General features: G+C 37.8%; 1 protein-coding gene across 13 annotated transcripts in view; it reads left to right on the top strand.

Annotated features, from left to right (window-relative positions):
• WDPCP (WD repeat containing planar cell polarity effector) overlaps positions 1 to 25,871 on the top strand; it is a 482,654-nt gene that overhangs the window by 224,002 nt on the left and 232,781 nt on the right. Inside the window, exon 14 of one of the 13 annotated variants that reach the window (XM_055378007.2) lies at positions 1,598 to 3,959. The exons of the other annotated variants lie outside the window; for them this stretch is intronic. Within the exon in view, the coding sequence (XP_055233982.1) occupies positions 1,598 to 1,604 (7 nt within the window). The 3' untranslated portion in view covers positions 1,605 to 3,959. Of the gene's footprint in view, positions 1 to 1,597; positions 3,960 to 25,871 lie in introns of those variants that run through there. 13 annotated transcript variants of the gene reach the window in all.

The raw sequence follows: 25,871 nt of genomic DNA on the forward strand, positions 1-25,871 counted from the left end.
GTGAGTTCTGAGACAGGGCTATGAAGGGAAATATATATATTTAAAATGTTTTTCTTGGAAAAGAAGAAAGACTCAAAATTTATGAGCCATGAAATTTTTAAAACTTGCAAAAAATATCAGTAAAATAAATCTGAAGAAAGAAGGAAGTTTAAAAATAAATGTAACAAAAACCAAAATTATAAAATAGGATTAATAAAGCTAAACATTTCTTCTTTGACAAGATTAGTCAAACAGAAAAAAAAGCAAAGGGAATACAATGAACAATTTATGACAACAAACATGAAAAATGGGGAAAACTGAAAATTTCTTAGGTAAATAAAAACCAAAACTGACTAAAAAAGAAATAGAAGATTTAAATAGTCCTATACACATGAAAGAAAATGGTAATTAATGTTTCTCCTATAAAGTAAACCACAGTCCCAAGATGTTTTTTGCAAGTGAGGTTCCATTGCTATATTCACACAATTCTTTTCTATGTTGTTTTTTTTTAGTCCTTTTTATCAAATGCATTTTTTACATAGTTGTAATCATTGAATACATGAAATTTTAACATCTTTAAAAAATCCTAAGAAGTTTGATTCATTATGATGACATTCCAAGAGACTTGTACTCTTTGGTATGGTAGTTGGATTTAAAGGTTGTTTAAGCCTAGAGTGGTCTGCACACATCTAAACAGACCCTTGGTTAGGGAAAGGATGAAAAGGCAAAAGGAGAAATAAGCAGGAGGGAACAATAGCAAAACCTCAAGTCTTTTAACTGGAAGCACCTACAAAAATGTGATTTTATAGATGAAGGAGCTGGTTTTTATGTGGGCACAGTTAGGGCCATTTAGGAAGGAATACCATGGGTATAAGGGCTCTTTAGATTCCTGCCAAGGGATGAGGGTTCCTTTACCATAATGGCAATTTGAAGAAAAGTTGTTATACTAATCAGTAAATTAGGATACCAAACAAAATTGACAGAATATAGGTATAAATAACTCGATGGTCATTATGTGAACAAATTTTGTATACCTTGCTTTTCTTCCTTAAAGCCCCTTTCATAGCTAATTGGGTGTGTGAGTGAGGGGTGTGGCCCAAAGCATCCATGCTGTTTTTCATCTGGCAGTCTGGTTTCCTTTAACAGCATTGCCTCCTAAATATAGCAATAGCAGTAAAAGAAGTCCTTACATTTTGCTTATGTTGTTCATGTTCTAAATTATGAATGGTATTTTGTCTAAAAATCAAATGGGTAAAAACTGCAGTGTTAAAAAGGGAATATCATGATTATGTAAGAAGCTACCCTAATACCCACTCTGTTCCATTTGCATTGCTGTGATAACCTTAACAACTCTTTTTTTCTGGTGTGAGAGAAATAGACTGGATTCATTGTACAGATAGAGGTAAGAGTGGGGATAGTCTGCTTATTAGGCGTGACATTGAACAAATGAATCTTAAGACTTTTCTTCACCCTAGACATTAGTTATTTTTTTCATTTGGGATGTACAAAATGTGTTTTCTGCCCAAATTCTAGTTGAGGTATCTGTTCGGAATTGTTTATTACTCTCATTTTCTTTTGCTTGTAACTCCTCGCTGTCTTCTCTGGTACTTTTATTCAGTGGGTGAGGACCTGGGTAGAGGACCACTTTTATAAGAGAGTGAACTGCATCTGCAGACCCACCATACTCCTGATCAAGACAGTTGTTGACCTCAAACTCCAGACTGTCCCCTGCTGATGACCTCACCATGCTTCTTGTCAGCAAGCTTGGCTCTCTTTAGTTTGGCGAGGATTAAAAGACATACAGTGCCTATATTCACTGTATTAAGTAACTGGCCTTTAAGGACATTTGATTATAGTACCAGCAGAAATTAGTATGTACTGGAGATGGCTACAGACACTTCTGTTACAAAGCTACAGTTGTATTAAAGCTGTGGGATGAGGACAGCCTTTACCAACATGGTCAAAATCAAAGATTTTTTTTTTTTCTACTATGTAGTGAAGGGCATACATAGTATGTGCAAACTGCAGCTATTAAGAGAGATATGATGATTTTTGGCTGTTTACATTCATGAATACTTTATAAAATCCAGGAAAAATTTCATTAGATATTCTACTCTATTGAAGTCTGAAAAGAAACATGCAGAGAAAATATAATCAAGAATTTATTTGGCAGATTTATAACATCTGCAGAGCTCAGAGCTCAAGGAAAGACCATAACACATAAAATATGAACATCAATAAATGTTCAGAATGTGTCACTGGATGTGAAATATATTTGTATTTCCTTTGTGTTTAATACAATGTAGACACAACCTTAATAATCCTTTACACTTTTATTACATATTTAAACTTAACAGAACTTGCCAGGTGTATGCCTGTAGTTCCAGCTACTTGGGAGGCTGAGGCAAGAGGATTGCTTGAGTCCTTTTTTTTTTTTTTTAATTAAATAAAATTTGCTGGGCGTGGTGGCTCACGCCTATAATCCCAGCACTTTGAGAGGCCGAGGTGAGTGGATCACCTGAGGTCGGGAATTCAAGACCAGCCCAGCCAACATGGTAAAACCCTGTCTCTACTAAAAATACAAAAATTAGCCAGGCATGGTGGCATGCGCCTGTAATCCCAGCTACTCAGGAGGTTGAGGCAGGAGAATCACTTGAACCTGGGAGGTGGAGGCTGCAGTGAGCCGATATTGCGCCACTGCACTCCAGCCTGGGCGACAGAGCGAGACACTGTCTCAAAAATAAATAAATAAATAAATAAATAAATAAATAAATAAAATAAAAATAAACTTAGTAGAACTCAAAAAACTATTGACAGGTGATGTAATCTTTTTCTCCTTCTAGTAAGTGCTCTCAAGCATCTGTCTCCTAGAGGAGACAAGGATAAGTACAACTCATTTCTTTTGAATTCTCCCTCTTTCCTTTTCCTTCCCCACAGATATGCATGTGTAACTAAAAAAGTATTCAGCTTGCTGTAGATTCTGGTCCTTATTCTCTATCTCATTACATTTTATTGAAAAAGGTATTTGAGTTTTGTCAATACCTGGAAACTGAGGGTCATCTGTCTAAATCTGAGGTAACAAATATTAGCTTTCCTCAAAGATCACATTGTTTATGGGCCTCAGCAGTGTTGAATTAGTTGAAAAAAATACATCACTTTTGTGAAATCTTTAATGAACACTTTGGTCACATGTGGTTATTGCTGTGGAAGGATATGTATTTGTCTTTTGGTTCATTGGTTTAATAAATAAAAATTGTTTAAAACTAAAGCCCTCCCATTAATTCAAGTTTTCCTGATCCATAGACTGCCCAGCCACTACAGTTCTTTGGAACACTTATGTTTTTCCTAAAGCAAAAATAGCTTTCTGATTACAGGAGTAACACATGATTTTTTTTCAAGACATAAATATTATGGCCTTCTATTTATGTTAATAAACATAGATCTATATCACACATTTATTAAGGATAGACTACCATAATTTATTCAACTATCCTGCTATATATAGACATGAACAATTTCCAGTGTCTTGCTACTATAAACAGTGCTGCAATAAACATTGTATTTGTGTGTGTATAAAAGTCACACATCACACATATCTCTGTACATTTATCTGATTATTTCCTGAAAATAAATTTCTATAAATGGAATTACTGAGTCAGAAGTGTGTATACATTTTAAGGAATCTTGATATGTATTGTCATATATTCCTGTCACTATTTTTTTGTGAAATTTACTTACTACACCCACAGTTGAAATAATCAGTATTTTTAAGTGTTGACAGTTAAACAGATGAAATTTGGCATCTTGTTGTTTTAATTGTTTTAATGTATGAGATTCTTACTTTTTTATTGGTCTTTAAGTAGTTATAAGCTTTATTTTTAGAGTAGCCTTAGGTCACAGTAAAATTAAACAGAAAGAACAGAGAATTCCCATATACTCCCTGTTACCACCTGCTTTAATTTTTTTTTTACAAATGATGATTGCATGTATTTCATATATATATATGAATATATATATTCATATAAATATATGGGTTGAATGACTACTATTTAATGTGTGCTAGTCAAAGGTAAGGGCTTTATAAACATGATCACATTTAAACTTCACATTCTACTATGTAACCATATATAATTCCTATTTTATAGATGAGTACACAGATTAAATAACTTGCTCAATAACCACAATGTGTGGTAGACTAGAATTAGAACTTCAGTCCATGTGTGTGATGTGTGTATGTTTTATGTGACCTCAAAGTCTACACCTTTCACCTTCATACTATGAAATAAACCACTTCAGGATACAAGGAATTTTCTTCTAGAGGTATTTGATAAGAAGGGAGATACATACTGATGTAGAGGGCAGTATGGTATAGAGGATAACAACACGAAAGTTTGAATATGAGGACATTCTTAATATTTCTTAGCTTCAGTTTCTTAATTTGTAAGTAAGGACAATCATGGTACCTGTCACACTGGGATGTTGTGAGAATTAATATAATAATCCATGTAACAAGAATTTAAGTGAAAGTCTGGAAGATAATAAGGGCACAATGAGTGCTAACTACTATTGATGACAGTGTTGTAGAGATACACAAATTAGATAAAGGTAGACTAAATGATCTTTAGAACAGCATTTCTCAACCTTTTTTTCATTATTGCCTCTCAAAGGAGGAAAAATATACTTAAATTAATTTTCAATTAAGTGATTTTAATTTCTAACAAGATCAATTAAATGCTAAGGAATAAGACTTTTCATGTAGGGTTGGGCATTGGAGGGACAGAAATCATTGTTATTAGCTAAGAGTTTTTTCATTCCTTAAAGACCAACTTTTGCTCCCTTGAAGGTGATGCTGCCCTTCATTGACAATATATATTTTGAAACAAAATGCCTCCTTTTGAAAATTAAACAGAACCCCACACATCAAACTAGTAGGAGAGTCATCCTGTATTTGGGAGAATTAGTGGAGGTATGTGAGATTTCCTCGTACTTTTAAGGTTCTTTCCAACATGAGATTCTATGATCCTATTTATCAGGCACCTTTGAGTAGACAAGTCAAGTCTCAGTTCCCTAAGCTAACCTCCTATCTAGTGGGTTCAAAATTTTCCAAGTTCTCATTGAACAATTAAGGAATATCTGTAATAAGTCATAAAGAATGCCACACAAATAGTTTAGGGTTAAATAAATTTACAACAGTGTTTATCTGAGACATCCAATAATATTTACAACCATAGCTTGGCTACATGCTACTAAATGAACTTATATTTTTTACAATGAAACTTAGTTCTGCGAGTGGTAAGGTAAATGGGACCATGTGATGTCAGTTGAGGATGCTGCTCCACATTGAGCCATTGTGGCAGTTGTCTAATGTCTGCGTAGGGCCATTTTCTCTTACTTTGGGCTGAGCGAACCTGTAGCGAGGAGCTTTCAAAAAATATTGGTGCTCTGATTAGTCTTACCATTAGGAAAAAAGAAGGGCTACCCCAAAAATGCCAGTCCTAAGAGATCAAAGATTATGGTTTTAGGTCCTAGTCTACTCCTAATCTGCTATAAGAATGGGAATTTAATTTTTTTTGTAGTTCTCACTTTTCTTAACTTTGTCATGGAAAGAACACCTACCATGCATACTTCTAGGGTACTTATTGAGCTCAAATGAAATATTTGAAAGTTCTTAGCAAAAGGTAACTGAATATTATTACGATTTTTGTTATAGCTGTAGTAAATTCCTGCCATTCTTTGGGGTTACATACAGCAGAATAGTCTTCTGAATCCCTTTAGTAGAGCATAGCACTGGTTAGAATGCTGGTGCTGAAGAGACCTTGCTAGGTCAGCACATTACCTACATTGACTCATTCTTCCACATGGGCCATGTGGTGCTGAGTTCAAATTTGTGCTAGTTGGCTATTAATATAATCCTTACAACAACACTATTTAAGTCCACCCATTCCAAGTCAGTACATGGCCGGGGACCTTTACTTTGACTGCAGTTGCCAAAGTTGATTGTATAAAACAGGAGTCAGCAAATTACAACCTGCCTCTCATCTTTGTAAATACAGTACTTTTGGAACACAGCCAAGCCCATTTGTTTGCATATTGCCGATGGCTGCTTTCATACTATAATGGCAGGGTTTACTTGTGATAGGGTTCATATATCCCTCAAAGTGTATTACTGTTTGGCCCTTTACATAAAAAGTTTGCCAACTCATTATAAACTAAACAGCAAGAGATAATTTTTTGGAGCATGCAGTCTGAATATGAAAGGAAAGAGAAGGAAGATGTAAGAAGAGTTCCATTTGTAATATTGTGTTAATATCTTCATAAGTAAGAGGTTATTGAAAATATTGAAATGACTTCATAGGTCCTAGCACTCTGTTGAGAGTTTTATTGTGAGAATGGATTAAGAGGTAATTTTGACATACAAAACACTACAGACATGGACCAACCTAGGTGTGCTATCACAGTGGTGGGTTTGGGTCCACATATAATAGCATTGAGCTATGTGTCAGTTGGGGAAGAGGTAGGACAGGTGACAGGCAGGGAATAAAGACAAACAACCGTGAAAATCAAGACAGACTTGAGATAATCACAGGGAATGCACATGAAAGACAGATTAAGGCAATTAGAAATATGTATTTGATATAGAAGACAGATGATTCAGCATTAAACTAATAGGAACAGAAGATGTACTCAAAGATATAATTCAATAAAAAGTCTCTGAAAAGAAAAAAGAATCTAGAAGTGTGACCCGAGAATATTATGCTCGGTTGAGATTTTTGTCACGTTTAGAGGCAACAGGCAAATATTCTCAATCATGTAAGTCTTCAGAGAATAATAGCATCTGTGAGTCCTTCGTGAAAAAACTGCTTAACAATGAATGTAAATAGAAGACTTATCAGAAATGGAGAATCTGAATGAAAAAACAAAGAATCATGGTGGTGAGCAATCCACTTATGAGTAACTAATGCTAAACAACCATAGATATTATGATTAGAAAAGAAATTGAGTATTTTTTTTTTAAAGACAGGGACTTGCTGTGTTGCCGGAGGTGGAGTGCAGTTGCTGTTCACAGGTGTGATCATAGTGCATGTCTGCCTTGAACTCCTGGCCTCAGGCAATCCTCCTTGCTCTGCCTCCAGAGCAGCTGGGACTAAGGCACAGGACACTGTGCCTGGCAAAAATTGGGTATTATCTTGGTTAATGTAAAAATACAACTATATGATAAAAAGTGGAATTTGGAGGAAAGAGAAATGGAGAAAATATCAGAGTTACCACTCTCAAAACAGAGAGTCCAGAATACTGTTTAAAAGTCATTAAGTAGTTAAAAAAAATATATTCTTCCTAATCTCCTAACTTTAGAGGGATCTTATAGAAAATAAAATATGGTCAGGAAACATGTATTTGAAGGTTAATAATTCCTATAAAATTTCGCTTTTCTTTTTTAAGTAAAATTAAATTTAATACTCTATATATTTTTTGAGACAGGGTCTCTGTTGCCCACTCTGGAATGCAGTGGCCTGTTCATGACTCACTGCAGCCTCAACCTCTCAGGCTCAATCATCCCACCTTAGCCTCCCGAGTAGCTGGGACTATAGGCTCACCCCACCACACTTGGCTAATTTTTAAATTTTTTGTAGAGATAGGGTTTCACCATGTTGCCCAGGCTGGTCTCAAACTCCTGGCTCAAGCATTCTGCCTAACTCTGCCTCCCAAAGTGCTGGGATTACAGGTGTGATCCATTGCGCCCAACCATAATACTCTTTATTAACAACAGGACATATAACATAAACCTATTAACATAGAAGAATCTCTTCGTATCCTTCCATCTACAAGATATGGAGGGTGATGCATATCTAATATGAACCATGTTAATTTCTGGGTATTGCAAAGTGGAAGTGATATATATTTCCATCTTTGTGCTTCTTGTATTGTTTGAATTATTTTTTATGAACATAGATACATTTTACAAAAACAAGAATAATTATTTTGTCCATATTAAAAAAAATCTAAATAAGTGGAAGTATATATATCCAGATGTGAACAGTGGTAATTGAGTTGTTCTTTGTATTTTCTTATTTTCAAAATTTTTAAGTTTTTAAATTACAAATGAATAATAGTACTAAAATTGTACTTGAACTATAATCTTAAGGACTTTCATGTTATAGGGAAACTGAAGCAGAAAGTATGCCTAAGAGTAACCTAGTTTGTAAATAAAACATTTTATCATACTTGTTAAGAAAACTGATTTTTAGCAGGGTGTGGTAGTTCCAGCTACTTAGGGGGCTGAAGTAGGAGGATCACTTGACCCTAGGAGTTTGAGGCTGCAGTGAGCTATGATTGCACCACTGCACTCCAGCCTGGGTGACAGAGTGAGACCCCATCTCTTAAGAAAATTGATTTAATTTATAGAAGCAAAAATTTTCATGTTCATGTAAAGTAAATTAATTTCTGAGAGAGCCGGCTCATTTTTCAAATCTGTGGGAACACTTTAGAGATTTCATACATCGGGCTCACTCAGACCACAGGGGACAAGCAGAGCTAAGAAGACCAGTATTATTAACATAATTTGTTCTCCTGGCAGTACTGGGTACTATTCATAGTCTTGGTGACTACAGTATTAATAAACACCACTGATGACCCAAATAATAATAACAAATTTTCTAGTCACTCTGAGCAGAATATTGTTTTACTTTCTATTTCCAGATAATCTGCCTCTTTCTCTCCCTCTCTCTTCCCCTCCCCTCACCCACTTCCTTTCTACACACACACACACACACACACACCCCCCGACCAAAAAAAAAAAAAAAAGGGATTCTACCGATTTTACCAGGATATGCATGTAACAATACCTCATTAAAGAGGAAAAAATTGGGTTGCAAAAAATAGTTAGATGGAAAAAATAAATGCTGTTATTCAATAGTACAGTAAGGAAATTATAGTCAACAGTAACTTGTATATTTCAAAATAATTAATAGCTAGAAGAGAAGTGAAACATTCCCAACACAAAGAAAAGATAAATGAGGTGATGGATATCCCAATTACCCTAATTTGATCCTTACACATTGTACACAGGTGTCAAAATATCACACGTACCTCCAAAATAGATGCAACTATGATATATCAATTTTTAAAAAGTGGGAAAAAAGGAAAAGCTCAAAACCTTCCTCCTCAACCCCAAATTTTTAGGTGAAGCTTCCATGCCCTGAGATACCGTGAATCTTGGAGCTTGGATGCCTCACCCCTCTCGCTCTGAGAAGCACAGCTTTAACCTTTGTCAGCCTTGTCCTCACTGCTCCTCTCTCTTTTCACCTCTTCACTTGCACTGTTTGCAAAAACCAAATAAAGAAAACAACAACAACAACAAACAAATGAAAGAATCAGGCTAGTGCTTGGAGCAGGTCATGTGCTACCAACATAAAATTAAGTAGGGAGAGTTTTCTATCCTAAATGGTGACACATGTGCATAGTTTAGATGGCACTAGACTTAACTGGCTTTATTTTCATGTTCCCTATGTTATTCTTGCTTTCCTCATAATCTTCTACAAATGTTTCTTTAGATTTTGCAAACATCATTAACTCAATAAATACTTGTTTACTATATGCCTTGCACTATGCCAAGAGTGAAGAATAGAGCTCAAAAGTCTACTTTTTTGTAGCTATTGAGGCTGTAACCCCATGCTTGGTGTAATTTAGGATTAGTGGCCAGTGATCAGTATCAGAATATTCCAATTTATACATGTATTATCTCAGTAGCTATTTTGGCCACAATAATACACTGTTTAGTCCTGATTTCTTGTTTGATCCACTCTGTAAATGTTTCTGAATATTCTCATCTAGTCCCTCCCCATCTTAATCAATTTTATGCATTTTATTTCCAGTGACTCACAGTTACTTTTAAAGAACTCTAATCTTTTCTGACTACATGTGCTAGGTGATTAAGGTCACTATGAATTCTGACCTGGTCCTTCTCCTTTCTTCCATCTTGTCTTGTCATGAAAACACTCTACTAAGATCTGCGGCTGGAAGACGGACATGCATTTAGTTAATTTCCCAAGTTCCTGTTCTTATAGTTAAAATTATTCAGACACTGCATCCAGATAACTGACATTTATCATTAGAACATATTTCATTCTTAAATTAGAGCTGTGACTTAGGGCTGCCTGCATTGACTCTGTGTAGTCATCCTGATAGTTTTGCTCAGTAAAACATGGCTTTTCTGTTAAGTTTGAATGATCATCACAGTGAAAGACCTGCAGCTGGAATGGAAGAAAAGCTGCAGAAAATTATTGAAATAAAAGATGGGATTTGGACCACTGGGGCTTGAGCAAAAGAAGTGTGAAACAACAGGTGCCATGGGATGTTATCTACGTTTTTAAATTAACATCTGTTTTTAGCTGAAAGCAATTTGCAGAGAATGCACCACGTGCCTTTATTCAGAGCTAAACACCGACTACTGAGACGCCGCTAAGTAGTAAGGGGTTAGTAAAATATAAAGATTTTCCTTGGGAGGAAAGAATAATGGAGATTACTCACTGGATATAGATGTCTAAGAGAAATCTCTGATAAACCTATGTTTGGCATAAGGTATGGTAGCAGTTTAAGAATTTTTTCATGTTGGGAAAATTGAAAGAATCTAGAGAATTGAAAAAAAATAAAAACCAACAAGGGTTTGTGGAAGGGAGTCAAAGTAGTCTTCTTGATTAGCTTTTGTCAGATAGCGAAATATGTACTAGTTGAGACTAACTGTACAATATTGGTGCTTAAGTTTCTCTGCATAACCACTGCATAACTGCAGTTATAACAAGACACAGACTTCCATTATTCAGCCTAAAATCGAATTCAAAGCTAAGGTTTGGTTTGGTTTGTACTGTTTGGAGGAAAAATGATTCTTAGAAATGTTTTAATAGATACTTCTTTTTCACATATATATAAAGCTGCTAGTCTGACTCTCCTAAGAAATGTTATTTTATAAAGTACAATTTTTTTTTTTAGATGGAGTCTTGCCTTGTCGCCCAGGCTGGAGTGCAGTGATGTGATCGCGGTTCACTGCCACCTCCATCTCCTGGGTTCAAGCGATTCTTCTGCCTCAGCCTCCCAAGTAGCTGGGACCACTGGCATGTGCCACCACACCCAGCTAATTTTTGTTGTTTTTAGTAGAGATGGGATTTCACCATGTTGGCCAGGCTGGTCTTGAACTCCTTACCTTATGATCCACCTGCCTCAGCCTCCCAAAGTGCTGGGATTACAGGCATAAGCCACCGTGCCCGGCCATAAAGTACAATTTTTAAAAATCATGGAATTCACTTGTCGGGGTATTTTGGTTGTGGCCAGTTTGGGGCTATTACAAATAAAACTTCCATGAACATTCATGTACAGGTTTTTGTATGGATGTGATTTCATTTCTCTGGAATAAATGCCTAAGAGGGTGATTGCTAAGTCTGGTGCTAGGCCATGTATGGTTAGTTCTATAGGAAACTGCCATACTGTTTTCCAGAATGTCTGTGTCATTTTGCATTCCCACCAACAATGTGTGAGAGATCTGGTTTCTCCTAGCATTGCTATTTTTTATTTTAGCTATTATAATAGATATGTAATGATACCTCATTGGGGTTTTCATTTGCATTTTCCTGATGGCTAATGATATTGAACATCTTTTCATGTACTTATGTTCTATCTTTATGCTCTCTAGTGAAATATCTTTTCATGTCCGTTGCCTATTTTCTAATTGAATTGTTTGAACATATGCTTCTAAAAAAGTTTATGGATTTTTCCTTGGAAATGCAAGGTTGCATGTCTTAAGCATGAGAGAAATATTGCAAGACAATTTGATGATATTATAGATGTTTAAATGTAGATGTAGGAACTAGAATGTTGTGATTGGATTATGGTAAGACTCAAATATTGGCAAAGTAGTATTGAGATACGAACATACAAGGGAGGGAGAAGGAAAAAGAAGGGAAGGGAATGAGGGAAAGTGGAAAGAGGAAGGAAGGGAGGGAAGGAAAGAGAGAGTGCAAGGACAGGGAGAAGAGATAGGTATACATAGAAATAAGAAAGCGGGTAAGTAAGGGAGAGAGTGGATCCAGGGAAGAAAATGAAATATCTCAAGTCTAAGTATAACCCAGGAACAAGGGCTTTTGTCAGGGACTAGAAAGTATTTATGGGACTAATGGGCAGTGAGACTGGGTAGTCTGTATAGAAATTGTGGGGATTTAAAAAATGAGTTATAATCTGTGATAGTGGAAAAGAATTTGACTTCCTTTAAATTGCATCTATGCTGACCGTTAGTGGTAGAGTTAAGAGAGCATTGGAGGCCATCCTGGTGGCTCACACCTGTAATCCCAGAACTTTGGAAGCCAAGGTGGGAAGATTGCTTGAGGCAACTAGTTCAAGACCAGCTGATGCAACAAAGTGAGACCCCATCTCTACAAAAAATAAAATAATTAGCCAGGTGTGATGGTGCACACCTGTAGTCCCAGCTGCTCATGAGGCTGAGGTGGGAGGGTTGCTTGAGTATGAGGCTGCAGTGAGCTATGACTGCACCTGCACTGCAACTTGGGTAACAGAGCAAGACCCTGTCTCTACCAAAGAATAAGAGATCTTTGACAAGCTACTTATCTATATACTGGGAAATCAAATCATCTGAATCTCCTGTATTTCTGGAGTGTTGTATCCAATAAGACAATTACTAGAAAACATTTTTAAATCTGTAAGGTGTTCTGTAAATAAAAGCTGTGAGTGCTAGTTAAAAAAAAAACCAGGAATATAGTAACAGGACTGAAATATTATAAGAATGCAAATACAACCATGATTTTTTTTTCTTTTTTAAAAAACTTTTAGGTTCAGGGATACATGTGAAGGTTTGTTACATACATAAACATGTGTCATGACGGTTGTTGTACAGATTATTTCATTACCCAGGTATTAAGCCTAGTACTGAATAATTAGCTTTTCTACTCCTCTCCTTCCTCCCACCTCCACCCTCAAGTAGACCCCAGTTCATATGTTTGTATCATTTAGCTCCCACTTATAAGTGAGAACTTGCAGTATTTGATTTTCTGTTACTATGTTAGTTTGCTAAGGATAATGGCCTCCAGCTCCATCCATGTCACTGCAAGAGACATGACCTCGTTCTTTTTTATGGCTGCATAGTATTCCATGGTGTATATGTACCACATTTTCTTTATCCAGTCTGTAACTGATTGACATTTAGGTTGATTCTATGTCTTTGCTGCTATGAATAGTGCTGCAATGAACATTTGCATGCATGTGTCTTTATGGTAGAATGATTTATATTCCTCTGAGTATGTACCCAGTAATGAGATTGCTGGGTCAAATGGTATTTCTGCTTTTAGCTCTTGGAGGAATCGCCAAACTGCTTTCCACAGTGGTTGACTAAATTAACACTCCCGCCCACAGTGTATAAGCATTCTCTTTTCTCCGCAACCTTGCCAGCATCTGTTGTTTCTTGACTTTTTAATAATAGCCATTCTGACTGTGAGATGGTATCTCATTGTGCTTTTGATTTCCATTTCTCTAATCAGTGATACTGAGCTTTTTTTCATATGCTTCTTGGCTGCATGTATGTCTTCTTTTGAGGAGTGTCTGTTCATGTCCTTTGCCCACTTTTTAATGGAGTTGTTTTTCTCTTGTAAATTTAAGTTCCTTATAGATGCTGGATGTTAGACCTTTGTCAGATGCATAGTTTGCAAATATTTTCTCCTATTGTGTAGGTTGTCTGTTTACTCTGTTGGTTTCTTTAGCTGTACAGAGGCTCTTAAGTTTAATTAGATCCTACTTGTCAATTTTTGCTTTTGTTGCAGTTGCTTTTGGTGTCTTTGTCATGAAATCTTTGCCTGTTCTTATGTCTAGAATGGTATTGCCTAGGTTGTCTTCCATGGTTTTTATAGTTTTAGGTTTTACATTTAAGTCTTTAATCCATCTTGAGTTGATTTTTGTATGATGTAAAGAAGACCTCCAGCTTCAGTCTTCTGCATATGGCTAGCCAGTTATCCCAGCACCATTTATTGAATAGATACTCTCTTCCCCATTGCTTATATTTGTCCTTTGTTGAAGGTTAGATGGTTGTGGATGTGTGGCCTTATTTCTGGTCTCTCTCTTCTGCTTCATTGGCCTATGTGTCTGTTTTTATACCAGTAGCACGCTGTTTTAGTTACTATAGCCCTGTAGTATACTTTGAAGTAGGATAACATGATGTCTCCAGCTTTGTTCTTTTTGCTTAGGGTTGCCTTTCAGTGTGGGCATTTAGTGCTATGAAATTCCTTCCTAACACTGCCTTAGCTATGTCCCAGAGATTCTGGTATGCTGTATCTTTGTTCTTATTATTTTCAAAGAACTTCTGGATTTCTGCCTTAATTTCATTGTTTATCCAAAAGTCATTCAGGAGCATATTTTTTAATTTCCATGTAATTGCATGGTTTTGAGCGATATTCATAATTTTGACTTCTATTTTTATTTTGCTGTGGTCCAAGAGTGTGTTTGGTATGCTTTCAGTTTTTTAACATTTTTTGAGGATTATGTCCAATTATTTGGTTGATTTTAGAATATGTGCCACATGGCAATGAAAAGAATGTATATTCTGTTGTTTTGGGGTGGAGAGTTCTTTAAAGGTCTATCACATCCATTTGGTTCAATGCTGAGTTCAGGTCCTGAATATCTTTGTTAATTTTCTGCCTTGATGATCTGTCTAATACTGTTAGTGGAGTGTTGAAGGGTCCCACTATTATTGTGTGGGAGTCTATTTCTCTTTGTAGGTATTCTAAGAGCTTGCTATATGAATCTGAAGGCTCCTGTGTTGGGGTCATATATATTGAGGATAGTTAGGTCTTCTTGTGGAATTGAATCCTTTACCATTATGTAATGTCCTTCTTTGTCTTTTTTGATCATTGTTGGTTTGAAATCTGTTTTGTCTGAAATTAGTATTGCAACCCCTGCTTCTTTCTGTTTTCTATTTGTTTGGTAGATTTTCCTCTATCCATTTATTTTGAGCCTATGAGTGTTATTACCTGTGAGTTGGGTCTCTCGAAGACAGCATACCATTGGGTCCTGCTTTTTTATCCAGCTTGCCACATTGTACCTTTTTAAAAGTGGGGCATTTGGCTTGGTTACATTCAAAGTTAGTATTGATATATGTGGGGTTTTTTTGTTTGTTTGTTTTTTGAGACAGAGTCTTGCTCTGTCACCCAGGCTGGAGTGCAGTGGCACAGTCTCAGCTCACTGCTACCTCCACGTCCTGGGTTCAAGCAATTCTCCTGCCTCAGCCTCCCAAGTAGCTGGGATTATAGGTGTCCGCCACCATGCCCAGCTAATTTTTATATGTCAGTAGAGATGGGGTTGGGGGGGGTCTCACCATGTTGGCCAGGCTGGCCTTGAATTCCTGACCTCAAGTGATCCACCTGCCTCAGCCTCCCAAAGTGCTAGGATTACAGGCATGAGCCACCGGCGCCTGGCTGATATGTGGGTTTGATCCTGTCATTGTGCTGTTAGCTGGTTATTATGTTAGCTTGTTTGTGTGGTTGCTTGATAGTGACACTGGCCTGTGTGTTTAAGTGTGTTTTTGTATTAGCTGGTAGCAGCCTTTTCTTTCTATATTTAATGCTCCTTTCAAGATCTCTTGTAAGGCAGGCCTGGTGGTAATGAACTACCTCAACATTTGCCTATCTGAAAAGGATCTTATTTCTCATTCAGTTTTGAAGCTTAGCTTGGCTCAATATGAAATTCTTGTTTGAAGATTTTTTTCTTTAAGAATGTTGAATATAGGTGCCCAATCTCTTCTGGCCTATAAGGTTTCAGCTGAGAGGTCCACTCTTAGCCTGATGGGGTTTGCTTTGAAGATGACCTGCCCTTTCTCTTTAGCTGTCTTTAACATTTTTTCCTTCATTTTGACCTTGGAAAATCTGATGATTATGTGTCTTGTGGATGTTCTTCTTGTGTGGAATGTTGGAGGAGTTCTCTGTATTTCCTGAGTTTGACTGTTGGCCCCTCTAGCAAGGATGGGGAAGTTTTCATGCACCATATCCTGAAATATGTTTTCCACATGTTTGCTTTCTTCCCCTCCCTTTCAGGGATGTCAGTGATTCATATATTTGGCCTCTTTACATAATCCCATACTTCTCCAAGTTTTTGTTCATTCCGTTTTATTCTTTTTATTTTTGTCTGACTGTCATTTCAGATAATCGATCTTCAAGTTCTGAGATTCTTTCCTAAGCTTGTTTTATTCTGCTGTTAATATTTGTGATTGCATTGTGAAATTCTTGTATTGTGTTATTCAGCTCTGTCAGACCTGTTAGGTTTTATATACATACACACACACACACACACACACACACACACACGTACATACATACATATATACGTACATACACACACATATATATACACATACACACACACACATATACACACACATATATGTGTGTGTGTGTGTGTGGGTGTATGTGTATATGTATTTTTAATGTTGAAGCTTTGGGGTGTGATCCAGCTGGTGGCACTTAGACTTATTGGTCAGTTGGTAGACTCTTGCTTAATGAGTGTGACTCCCCTATGTTTGCTCACAGTTGCAGCCATTTTCCCTCTCAGTGCTCTGAATGTGTGGGTTCCTTTCCCCCTTGAGTGCTGGCTGTAGATCATGACTTGGCACTCCTGGGGTGCCTACTTAAGCTCTGGAGAGATCTCAGTGTTTATGTTCCTTCTCCAACTTGGAGGCAGCAGAGGAAGGGACCTCATAATGGTTATGGCCAAGTGTTGTTTGCTTGTCTCCTGGAGGCTCTTCTCCAGAGAGATGCAGGTCAGCAATCACTCAGTGCAATCAGCCCAGGATGGAAGGTCTGTGCTGTGGGCCCAAGCCAGGGGTTCCTTGTCTGGTGACAAGCACTTGGGGATGTGTGAGATTGGTGGGAGACGGACTGGCCTCTTTTTGGGTCTACTGCAGCTTGTAAGAGGTGTGGATAAGGCATTTAGGGTCTTTGCCCCTTTGTTAGTCTGAGGGTGGCAAGGGCGGTTCCACTGTAGAGGCAGTGGCAGAGAGGCTTTCAGTTGCCCCTGAAGGCTCTGTTCAGGGAGTTGCTGACTTGCTACTGGCTCAATAGCTCTGGCAGGGGATGACTGGAGGCTCAGACCTGGAGGACCTGCCCAGTGAGGAGATATGGGAATGGGCAACCACATACAACAGTCTGGCCACTTTTCTATAGGGCTGCTGCAGTATTCTGGGGGCCTGCTCCCGTCCCTTGTCACTTCGGATTTTCCAGTACCTGGAGGTATCACCAGGGAAGGCTGCAAAACAACAAAGATGGCAGCCTGCCTTTCCCTCTGGGAGCTTCATCCCAGGGACATACGGGGCTGTTGCCAGCCCAAAGACACCTGTAGGAGGTGGATGGAGACCCTAGTTGGGAGGTCCTGCCAAGTGAGGAGGAACAGGATTGGGAAACTGCTTAAAAAAGCACCCTGGCCACGTTTTGGTAGAGCAGCTGTGCTGTGCTGGGGATCCCTTCCACCCCTGGTCAGCTTGGACTCTCCAAAGCCTGACTGGAGCAGCTAAGGCACCCAAATAGCAAAGATTGTGGCCTGCCCCTCCCACCAGGAGCTCCTTCTCAGGGAGGTGCAATGCTACTACCAGGGGCTGGCTGGAATTCCAAGCCAGTGGGTCTTATCTTTTGAGGTGCTGTGGAAGTGGGACTTGCAGGCTGTTTTTGCTCAGTCCCTTGGATTCAGCCTCTTTCCTAGGGGTATGTTCCGATGTCTAACCTCCCACTTTGCTGGAGCCGCAGCTACTTTTGCCAGAAAGCCCAAGTATCTAAGGCTCCATGGTCTCTGCGTGTGCCTTAGGGACTGTTCTACAGAGACTCCAGGTAGCTCTGTCTGTCAGACTGAAGGCCCCGGTGGAGTGGGTTCACATAGAGATCTCTTGACCTGAGGGTTGCAAAGATCTGTAGGAGAATCGTGGTTCTCTGGGGTCACACATTCATTCACTGCTTCCCTGGCTCTGTGTTGCTTCCAGGTGGGCCATCGTCCTGTTGTGCTTTTCTTTGTTCTCCGTGGGCCAGGTTGTTTCCTTGATTAGTCCCAATGTGAGTATACAACCATGATATTTTTTTAAAAAAGGACTTTACTAATTTTTATTAGAAAGGGCCATTACCTTACTAGTTTTTTTATTAGCATAACCATTATTACCACCAATAGGACATAGCAGGAGTCAGTAAATTCATGTCATATTCACATTATTTGTGAAGTATGAATACCAGCATCCAAGGCACAGAGCTTGCACCCTCAAGTAGAGAATGTGTCATTCCTTTATGTATGTTCCTAGCCTTAATGGAGGCCAGGGAAGGTGTCTGGCACCAAGATCATATGCTCAACAGCTGCCTTTCCACTGTAGGAGATACTGGCTCCACGTTCTTCTCCTCTTTGCTTTTGAACCCAGATTGAATTAAGAATATTGAACTGTATTCAGGCTTCTGGCTGTTGTCTTTTCAAGTACAACTTACTATGATTCCCTGAATGCATTCATCCCATGATTCAGTTAAATATCCATTTAGTTTATATTTTATCATACTACTAAGTTATAAAGTATCGACACTCAACATTGAAAATGGTTTCACATTGATTTCTGAAGCATATTTATTGCCATACATTAATTTATCACTGTAATCTCATGAATTTGTTGGGAGCAGAAATTATATCATTCTTGCCTTTTAGATAAGAATATGAAGTATAGGAAAGTATTGAAACTTAACACTTTTCAAAAACATTTTCAACTTTTAAAAAAACAAAAATAGACAAGTGGATCCTGATTAAATGAAAGAGCTTCTGCACAGCAAAAGAAACTATCAACAGAGTAAACAGACAATCTACAGAATGGGAGATGATAGTCACAGATTATGCATCCAACAGAGGTCTACTACCCAGAATCTATAAGGAAATTAAACAAATCAACAAGAAAAAACAACCCCATTAAAAAGTGGGCAAAGAATATGAACAGACACTTCTCAAAAGAAGGAAGACATACAAGCAGCCAACAAACATGAAAAAATGCTCAACATCACTAATCATTAGAGAAATGCAAATCAGAACTATAGTAAGATACCATCTCACACCAATCAGAATGGCTGGTATTAAAAAGTCAGAAAACAACAGATGCTGGTGAGGCTGCAGAGAAAAGGTTATGCTTATACACTGCTGGTAGGAGTGTAAATTAGTCCAGCCACTGTGGAAAGCAGTCTGGAGACTTCTCAAAGAACTGAAAATAGAGTCACCCTTTAATCCAGCAATCCCATTACTGGGTATATACCCAAAGGAATATAAATCATTCTACCAAAAAGACACATGCACTCCTGTATTCATCACTGCACTATTCACAACAGCAATGACATGGAATCCACTCATGTGCCTATCAATGGTGAATTCGATAAAGAAAATGTGGTACATGTATACCATGGAATACTATGCATCTGTAAATAAAGAAATCATGTTCTTTGTAGCAGTGTGGATGCAGCTGAAGGCCATAATCCTAAGTGAATGAACAGGAACAAAAACCAAGTGCCACATATTCTCATTTATAAATGAGAGCTAAACATTGAGCATACATGGACATTAATATGGGAACAATAGACACTGTGGACTACTAGATGGGAGAGGAAAGGACAGGTCATTGGTTGAAAAACTACCTATCAGGTATTAGGTTCACTACATAGGTGACGGGATCCATACCCCAAACCTTAGCATCACACAATATTCCCATGTAGCAAACCTGCACATGTACCTCCTTTATCTAAAATAAAAGTCGAGCCGAGCACAGTGGCTCATGCCTATAATCCCAGCACTTTGGGAGGCCGAGGTGGATGGATCACTTGAGGTCAGGAGTTCAAGACCAGCCTGACCAACATGGTAAAACCCCATCTCTACTAAAAATACAAAAATTAGCCAGATGTGGTGGCACACGCCTGTAATCCCAGCTACTTGAGAGGCCGAGGCACAAGAATCACTTGAACCCAGGAGGTGGAGGTTGCGGTGAGCTAAGATTGAGACATTGCACTCTAGCCTGGGCAACAGAGTGAGACTCCATCTCAATAATAATAATAATAATAATAAATAAATGTTGATATTTAAAATAATAAAATTAGAGACAAATATTTAGAAATTTTCATTGTTTCAAAATATTTTATTATTTAATTAGATTTCAGGATAGAAAGCAAGGGAGGGAGGAAAGGTCTAAAAAGTATATAAATTGGCTATTTGCATTTAGTAGGTAAACAAAGCATCATAGAAGCTTATAATTTGCCTTGCTGTGCCACAGAAATGCTTGCAAATTGCCAGTAGACATCCAAAGCTTTACATAATCCCTACACTAAGCAAGAGTACAATTTAGAGCCAAAATGGAGTGGGAAGGAAGAGTTAATAGCCATTCTATTACAGTCCTTCCTCTTTCAACATACCCTATACTGTGCCCTGCAAAGAAAGGGCTTAGACCTTAGATCAAATGGACAGTAGCTCACAGTGTAAGCCTTAAACCCACAACTTCCAGGAACTGACAATGGGTTGGCTCAGATATGGCTGTTAGAGAGAGGAGGGTGTATGCAAAAGAGAAGCACAGAGTATTTTTTTGGGGGGGAGTTTCGTTGATTTTCTCTATTTCCTATTTTCTTTTCTTTTTTTATACTCTAAGTTCTAGGATACATGTGCACAATGTGCAGGTTTGATACATAGGTATACATGTGCCATGTTGGTTTGCTGCACCCATCAACTAGTCATTTACATTAGGTATTTCTCCTAATGCTATCCCTCCCTGAGCCCCGCACCCTCCGACATGCCCCGGTGTGGGATGTTCCCTGCCCTGTGTCCAAGTGTTCCCATTGTTCAATTCCCACCTATGAATGAGAACATGTGGTGTTTGGTTTTCTGTCCTTGTGATAGTTTGCTGATAATGATGGTTTCCAGCTTCATCCATGTCCCTGCAAAGGACATGAACTCACCTTTTTTATGACTGCATAGTATTCCATGGTGTATATGTGCCACATTTTCTTAATCCAGTCTATCACTGATGGACATTTGGGTTGGTTCCAAGTCTTTGCTGTTGTGAATAGTGCCGCAGTAAACATACGGAGAAGCACACAGTATTAAGGAGAGGAAATCCTATACCCCATGAATTCTTCCATTTCAGTCTTTTGGAAAAGGAGGGCTGGAATCTAGCCTATTCCCTGAATGTGATCTGGGAGAGCCTGCAACTAAATTGAAATAATCCTTCTATTTTTTTATTCAGCAGAGATGAGCAGTGCTGTAAGAAACCAGGGGGTAGAGCTAGCCTAGTAAATTAGTTTTTATAAGCCTCCCTTTTCGTAAAGGTATTTTTCTCTTCAAAGGATGAAAATAAGACTGTTCCTAAGCCAAACAGCTTCAACTTCAAATGTGTCATTTTAATGTAGATTTATATACCTTTTTTATATGGGGGCTAAAAAGGAAAGAAACCAACTTGGGTTTTTTTTCCCCAGAGGATTCTGACTACCATTCATTATTAATTGATTAATGAAAATGCCAATAAACCTTTAATTTTTATATGATGTTATAATTTAATCAGAAATAATTTATCTTTGAAAATAATTCGTATAGAAAGAGATAGTCTAGAGGTACAAAATAGTCATGAGTAGTGGTTAATTTGATACAGCTTAGAATAGAGTGAAATTTTGGATGGGTTTTAAATTAACTAAAATAAAATTAAAAGAAAATAAATTTTTAGTACTTTATGACTTAGAATAATAAAATTGTACTTCTATACATTTAAACTAAGATCTGAATTATTTTATTTTTGAAATTTATGCCCTATATATACAAAAACAATGAGTTAAAATTTCTAGTAAAGAAACAGGTACTTCCAACAACCTCATATTTCTAGAAAAAAAAAACCAGGAACTTTGACTAAATCATTACTTCTATTCATACTTCACAGACAAAATTTAACATGAACAACCAATCCATGTAAATTTTTTACAGATTTATTAATCACAAATTTTCATCCCTATACTAAACACACAGGCACACAGACCTCTCCTACTTCAACAGGAGAACTCAGTTGTAGTTTCCATAAGTGGCCATGAGAAACATTTCTGAAAACTTCTATGGACATCTCACTATCTCAACATGTTTTCAGGTCCACAATTTATACTGCTATTTTATCAGCTCAGCTTTTCTGAATATCCCTGATGTCTGAAGAGCCAGAATATGTTCACACTTGTTAACAGTTTTCTCCAGAGGCATATCCTTGGCTAAACAGTAGTGTTGAAACTCTCCTTTGTCGGGCCTTATCTTTTTACTCATATTCTTATTTTTTAAATATACTTGCTGCCATTAATTTGGAGTTTTCTATTAATTTATTTTAGACTGATTTACTGTCATGGAATTATTCTTCAACTTAGTATTATTTTTCATGTAATCATAATGTCCGTAGCCATTTTGCAACATTATATCATCAATACCCATATAAGCACAATTAAATATACATGGTATCTTCTACCATTATTATATGGTAATAGAGTCAGTCTATTACCAGTTTCCTCATCATTGCTGTCAGAAAAAAGTCTTAGAAATAATGTCTTTAGAAATATAACACCAACAACAAGATTAATTGGTACATGTCATCTCAATAATCAACAGCAATTATAATTAAGAATAGCCCCTCTACTAGGTATTGAGGAGGATGCACTAGTTATGAATGCTTCCCTAATTCTTCATTGACAGCTCTGCTATAGCACTTATAGTCTGAAGTTTAAGTCAGTTGTGGAGATAGCATGCAGTAATTTTTGAAAAGTCCAAGGCTTGGAGTCAAACACAACTAAGTTTGAATCCCAGCTTCCTAATTTATTGGATGGGTAACTTTGGGTGAGTTACTTAAGCTATTACTATTATTTCCATTTTTATAGATGAAGAACTTACCAAACTTTAATTAAATGCCAAGATTATAAATAATAAATAATAAAGTGACTAGCATGTATTAAGTACTTTGTAAGTGATAGCTATTATCATTGTGTTTGTGGCTATCTCACCTACTAGACTGAGTTTCTTAAGGTGAGAAAGACTAATGTCATTAGTTTTTCTAAACTTTTTAGTCCTACCACAGGACATCAAGCATTAGGGGATTTTGAAAATACCCCATAAAAGTAAATGTAGTTATAGCTGACATCTAGCTGATGATAACTTTTGAATGATACTAATTTTAAAACTTGCGAGGTCCAAAATGACAGAAGTTTAGGTCCCTAACATATAAGTCAAAGAGGGGGCTGGCATTAGGGAGGGCCACAATCAAAAGTCAGGGCCATAGCTGGGACTCAATAAAGCTCAGACGAATATCCAGTCGGGGGGAGGGGGGGCAATTTCCCCCTCTCAGAAGTTATTTCTTCAACACCCAATGACCCCCCCCTCAAAAACAGCCCAACATGGGAGCTACTTGATCATTCTTTTTCCATGACTACAAAATGGCATTTCTAATCTTGAATTCTGAAAACCAAAGAACCAGATCTAAAGAAGGATCTATAAGCCTGGGGCAAATACTTAATTCTTTTCCAATGACAGTAGAGCAACACTATGGTAAAGAGTGTGAGTTTTGGAGCAAGACTGCCAGTCTCCATGTCCTACTATGCAATTGAGTAGCTATGGGAGCCTGGACAAGTTAAGGGTTGCCAGATTTAGCAAAAATACAGAATGCCCAGTTAAGTCTGAATTTCAGATAATAAATAATTGTTTCATATAAGTATGTCCCAAATATTGTATCAGATATACTTAAAATAAAAAATTATTATTCATCTGAAGTTCAAATTTAACTAGGTGTCTTGTGTTTCACCTGGCAACTGTTATTTAACATCTCTGTACTTGAGTTTTCTCATCAGTTGAATGGGGATAATAGTACTACCAACTTAACAGGGCTGTTGTCAAGATTAAATGAATTAATATACGTAAGGTACTTAAAATAGTAACTAGTACACAGAAGATCCCAATAAATATTACCTGTTGTTGTTACTGTGGCTATTGTTGTTAGGGTTGTAATATTTAATGAAAATATTATTTGAGAGTTCCTGCTTTCAGCTATGATAATTATTTGGAAACAGACTGACCTTCTTGCCATAGACAATTATTAAACTGGACAAAATGCATTGAAAATTTGTCTTTAGATATTAAAAGATTGACAGTATAGGACTCTGATCCCTGAGAATTAAAAACAAATGAGGTCACCTTATGATCCTCTGGTTTTATGATGAGAGGCACTTTCTAGACCAGAGAGCAAAGAGAGGGAATGCAAGCGGAACATGGCAGTTTTTTGAGTTAGTTGGAGTTCAGGGAAGCTGAGGCAGCTTGAATTTGCAGGTTTGTGTACTGGAGAGGCAGGTGCTTTGTGGAGAAAGAGCTCCATAAATCTACATAAGAGTCACCTTGAGTCTTTGGCTGAACTCTAAGCTATGCATTCATAGAGTGAGATGACTTGAGGCTAGGCAAAGAACAATAACAGGACAGTTCCATGTCTCCCAGAAAGGGAGCTGCCCTAGAATCGCTGCTGGGGATTGGCTGGGAGCAGCGTGTGGGAATTATATGTTCAGTGCAGATGCACTAATGGATTTCAGACCATAGCAGCCAGGGCTGCTGGTCTATTTTGTTGAATGAAGTCAGAAATCTGAGGGGTGCATTCTCAAGATCTCCACTATCCACCTATTGGCTGAATAGGTCTACTTTTCCACATAGGCTCAGCTATTCCATAGTAACTGAGGGGAGGTGAAATGGGAGGTTCCTAATATAAACTGAACCCACTGTCACTGCATCTCATCTCGGCTTCACATGATTCTTACTCTCCCTCCTATGCTTTCCATTTTTTCTTGTGCCATAACAATTGGGGTATTTCCACTTCATTGAGTACTCGACATTACTTTTTCCAGGCATCTAAGAGCCATTCCAGCAGCAATTAGCTCCATCTCTTGGGCTCCACAGTAAGGTGTTAAATCCTGTGTCCTGAAAAAGTACCTCCACATCAATGGACTCTTACCCAGTTTTCCATTCCAGCTCCCATGTTCAAGCATCCTCTTAATCCAATCCGAGGGGTGCTCCCCTATTTTTGCTGGCACATAGTGTCGAATTCTTGCAACTCTTTAGTTGTATAGTCTCCTACCTTATCAGGTTCATCATGTCCCCAGCTGGATTGTGCTGAGATTTAACTGTAGTTATCAGCCTGGCAGCCAGGATAAAGGTAGAGGCATTTCCTGAGAGAGGGGAGTAGGTACTACATTGTGGGGAAAGGTCTCTGAGCTTCTTCTAGTACAGTGGAGTGCTGGCTCAGATTCAAGAGTTCTGCAGTATCAGAATACTCAAGGGCATCTATTCAAAGGTACCCATTTCATATTTCAGGATTCCAGGTGTTATTAAGCAGTGCCCTGACTTTAGTAAAGCAGACCTGCCTTGATGTTGCATCTTAACATCTCTAGAGTTCTGATCAACAATTAGATCTTCTACCTGTCTACTATGTCTGCCCTTCAAATTAAGAAGATAAGAACCTCTGTGAGCTACCAGAGAGATTCTCTGTCACATTTAATCATTACCTGTAAATAGCACTCAGTCTTTCACTAGCCTTCCTGAAAGCATATACAGCTTAGTAGCAATCAGCAAATTCCACTGACTTAGTGAGCCTTGCCCATCTGTGTCCTGCCAACTGCATGTACTGCAGAGCAGTTCTACAGAAAGGGCACTGGGAGTCTTCAAGCCAAAGTTGCCCAACTAAAGTGCCTTATGTCACCTAGAAACAGACTGCCTTAGTATTGCTCTTTCTGAATAATCACCCATTGCCTAGGAGCAGCTTAGGAAAGTGTAGTCCTAACATGAAAATACAGTGATAAACTTCAGAATGCAGCAAC

The sequence above is a fragment of the Gorilla gorilla genome, chromosome 12 (assembly GCF_029281585.2).
Source record: "Gorilla gorilla gorilla isolate KB3781 chromosome 12, NHGRI_mGorGor1-v2.1_pri, whole genome shotgun sequence".
NCBI classification, from domain to species: domain Eukaryota; kingdom Metazoa; phylum Chordata; class Mammalia; order Primates; family Hominidae; genus Gorilla; species Gorilla gorilla.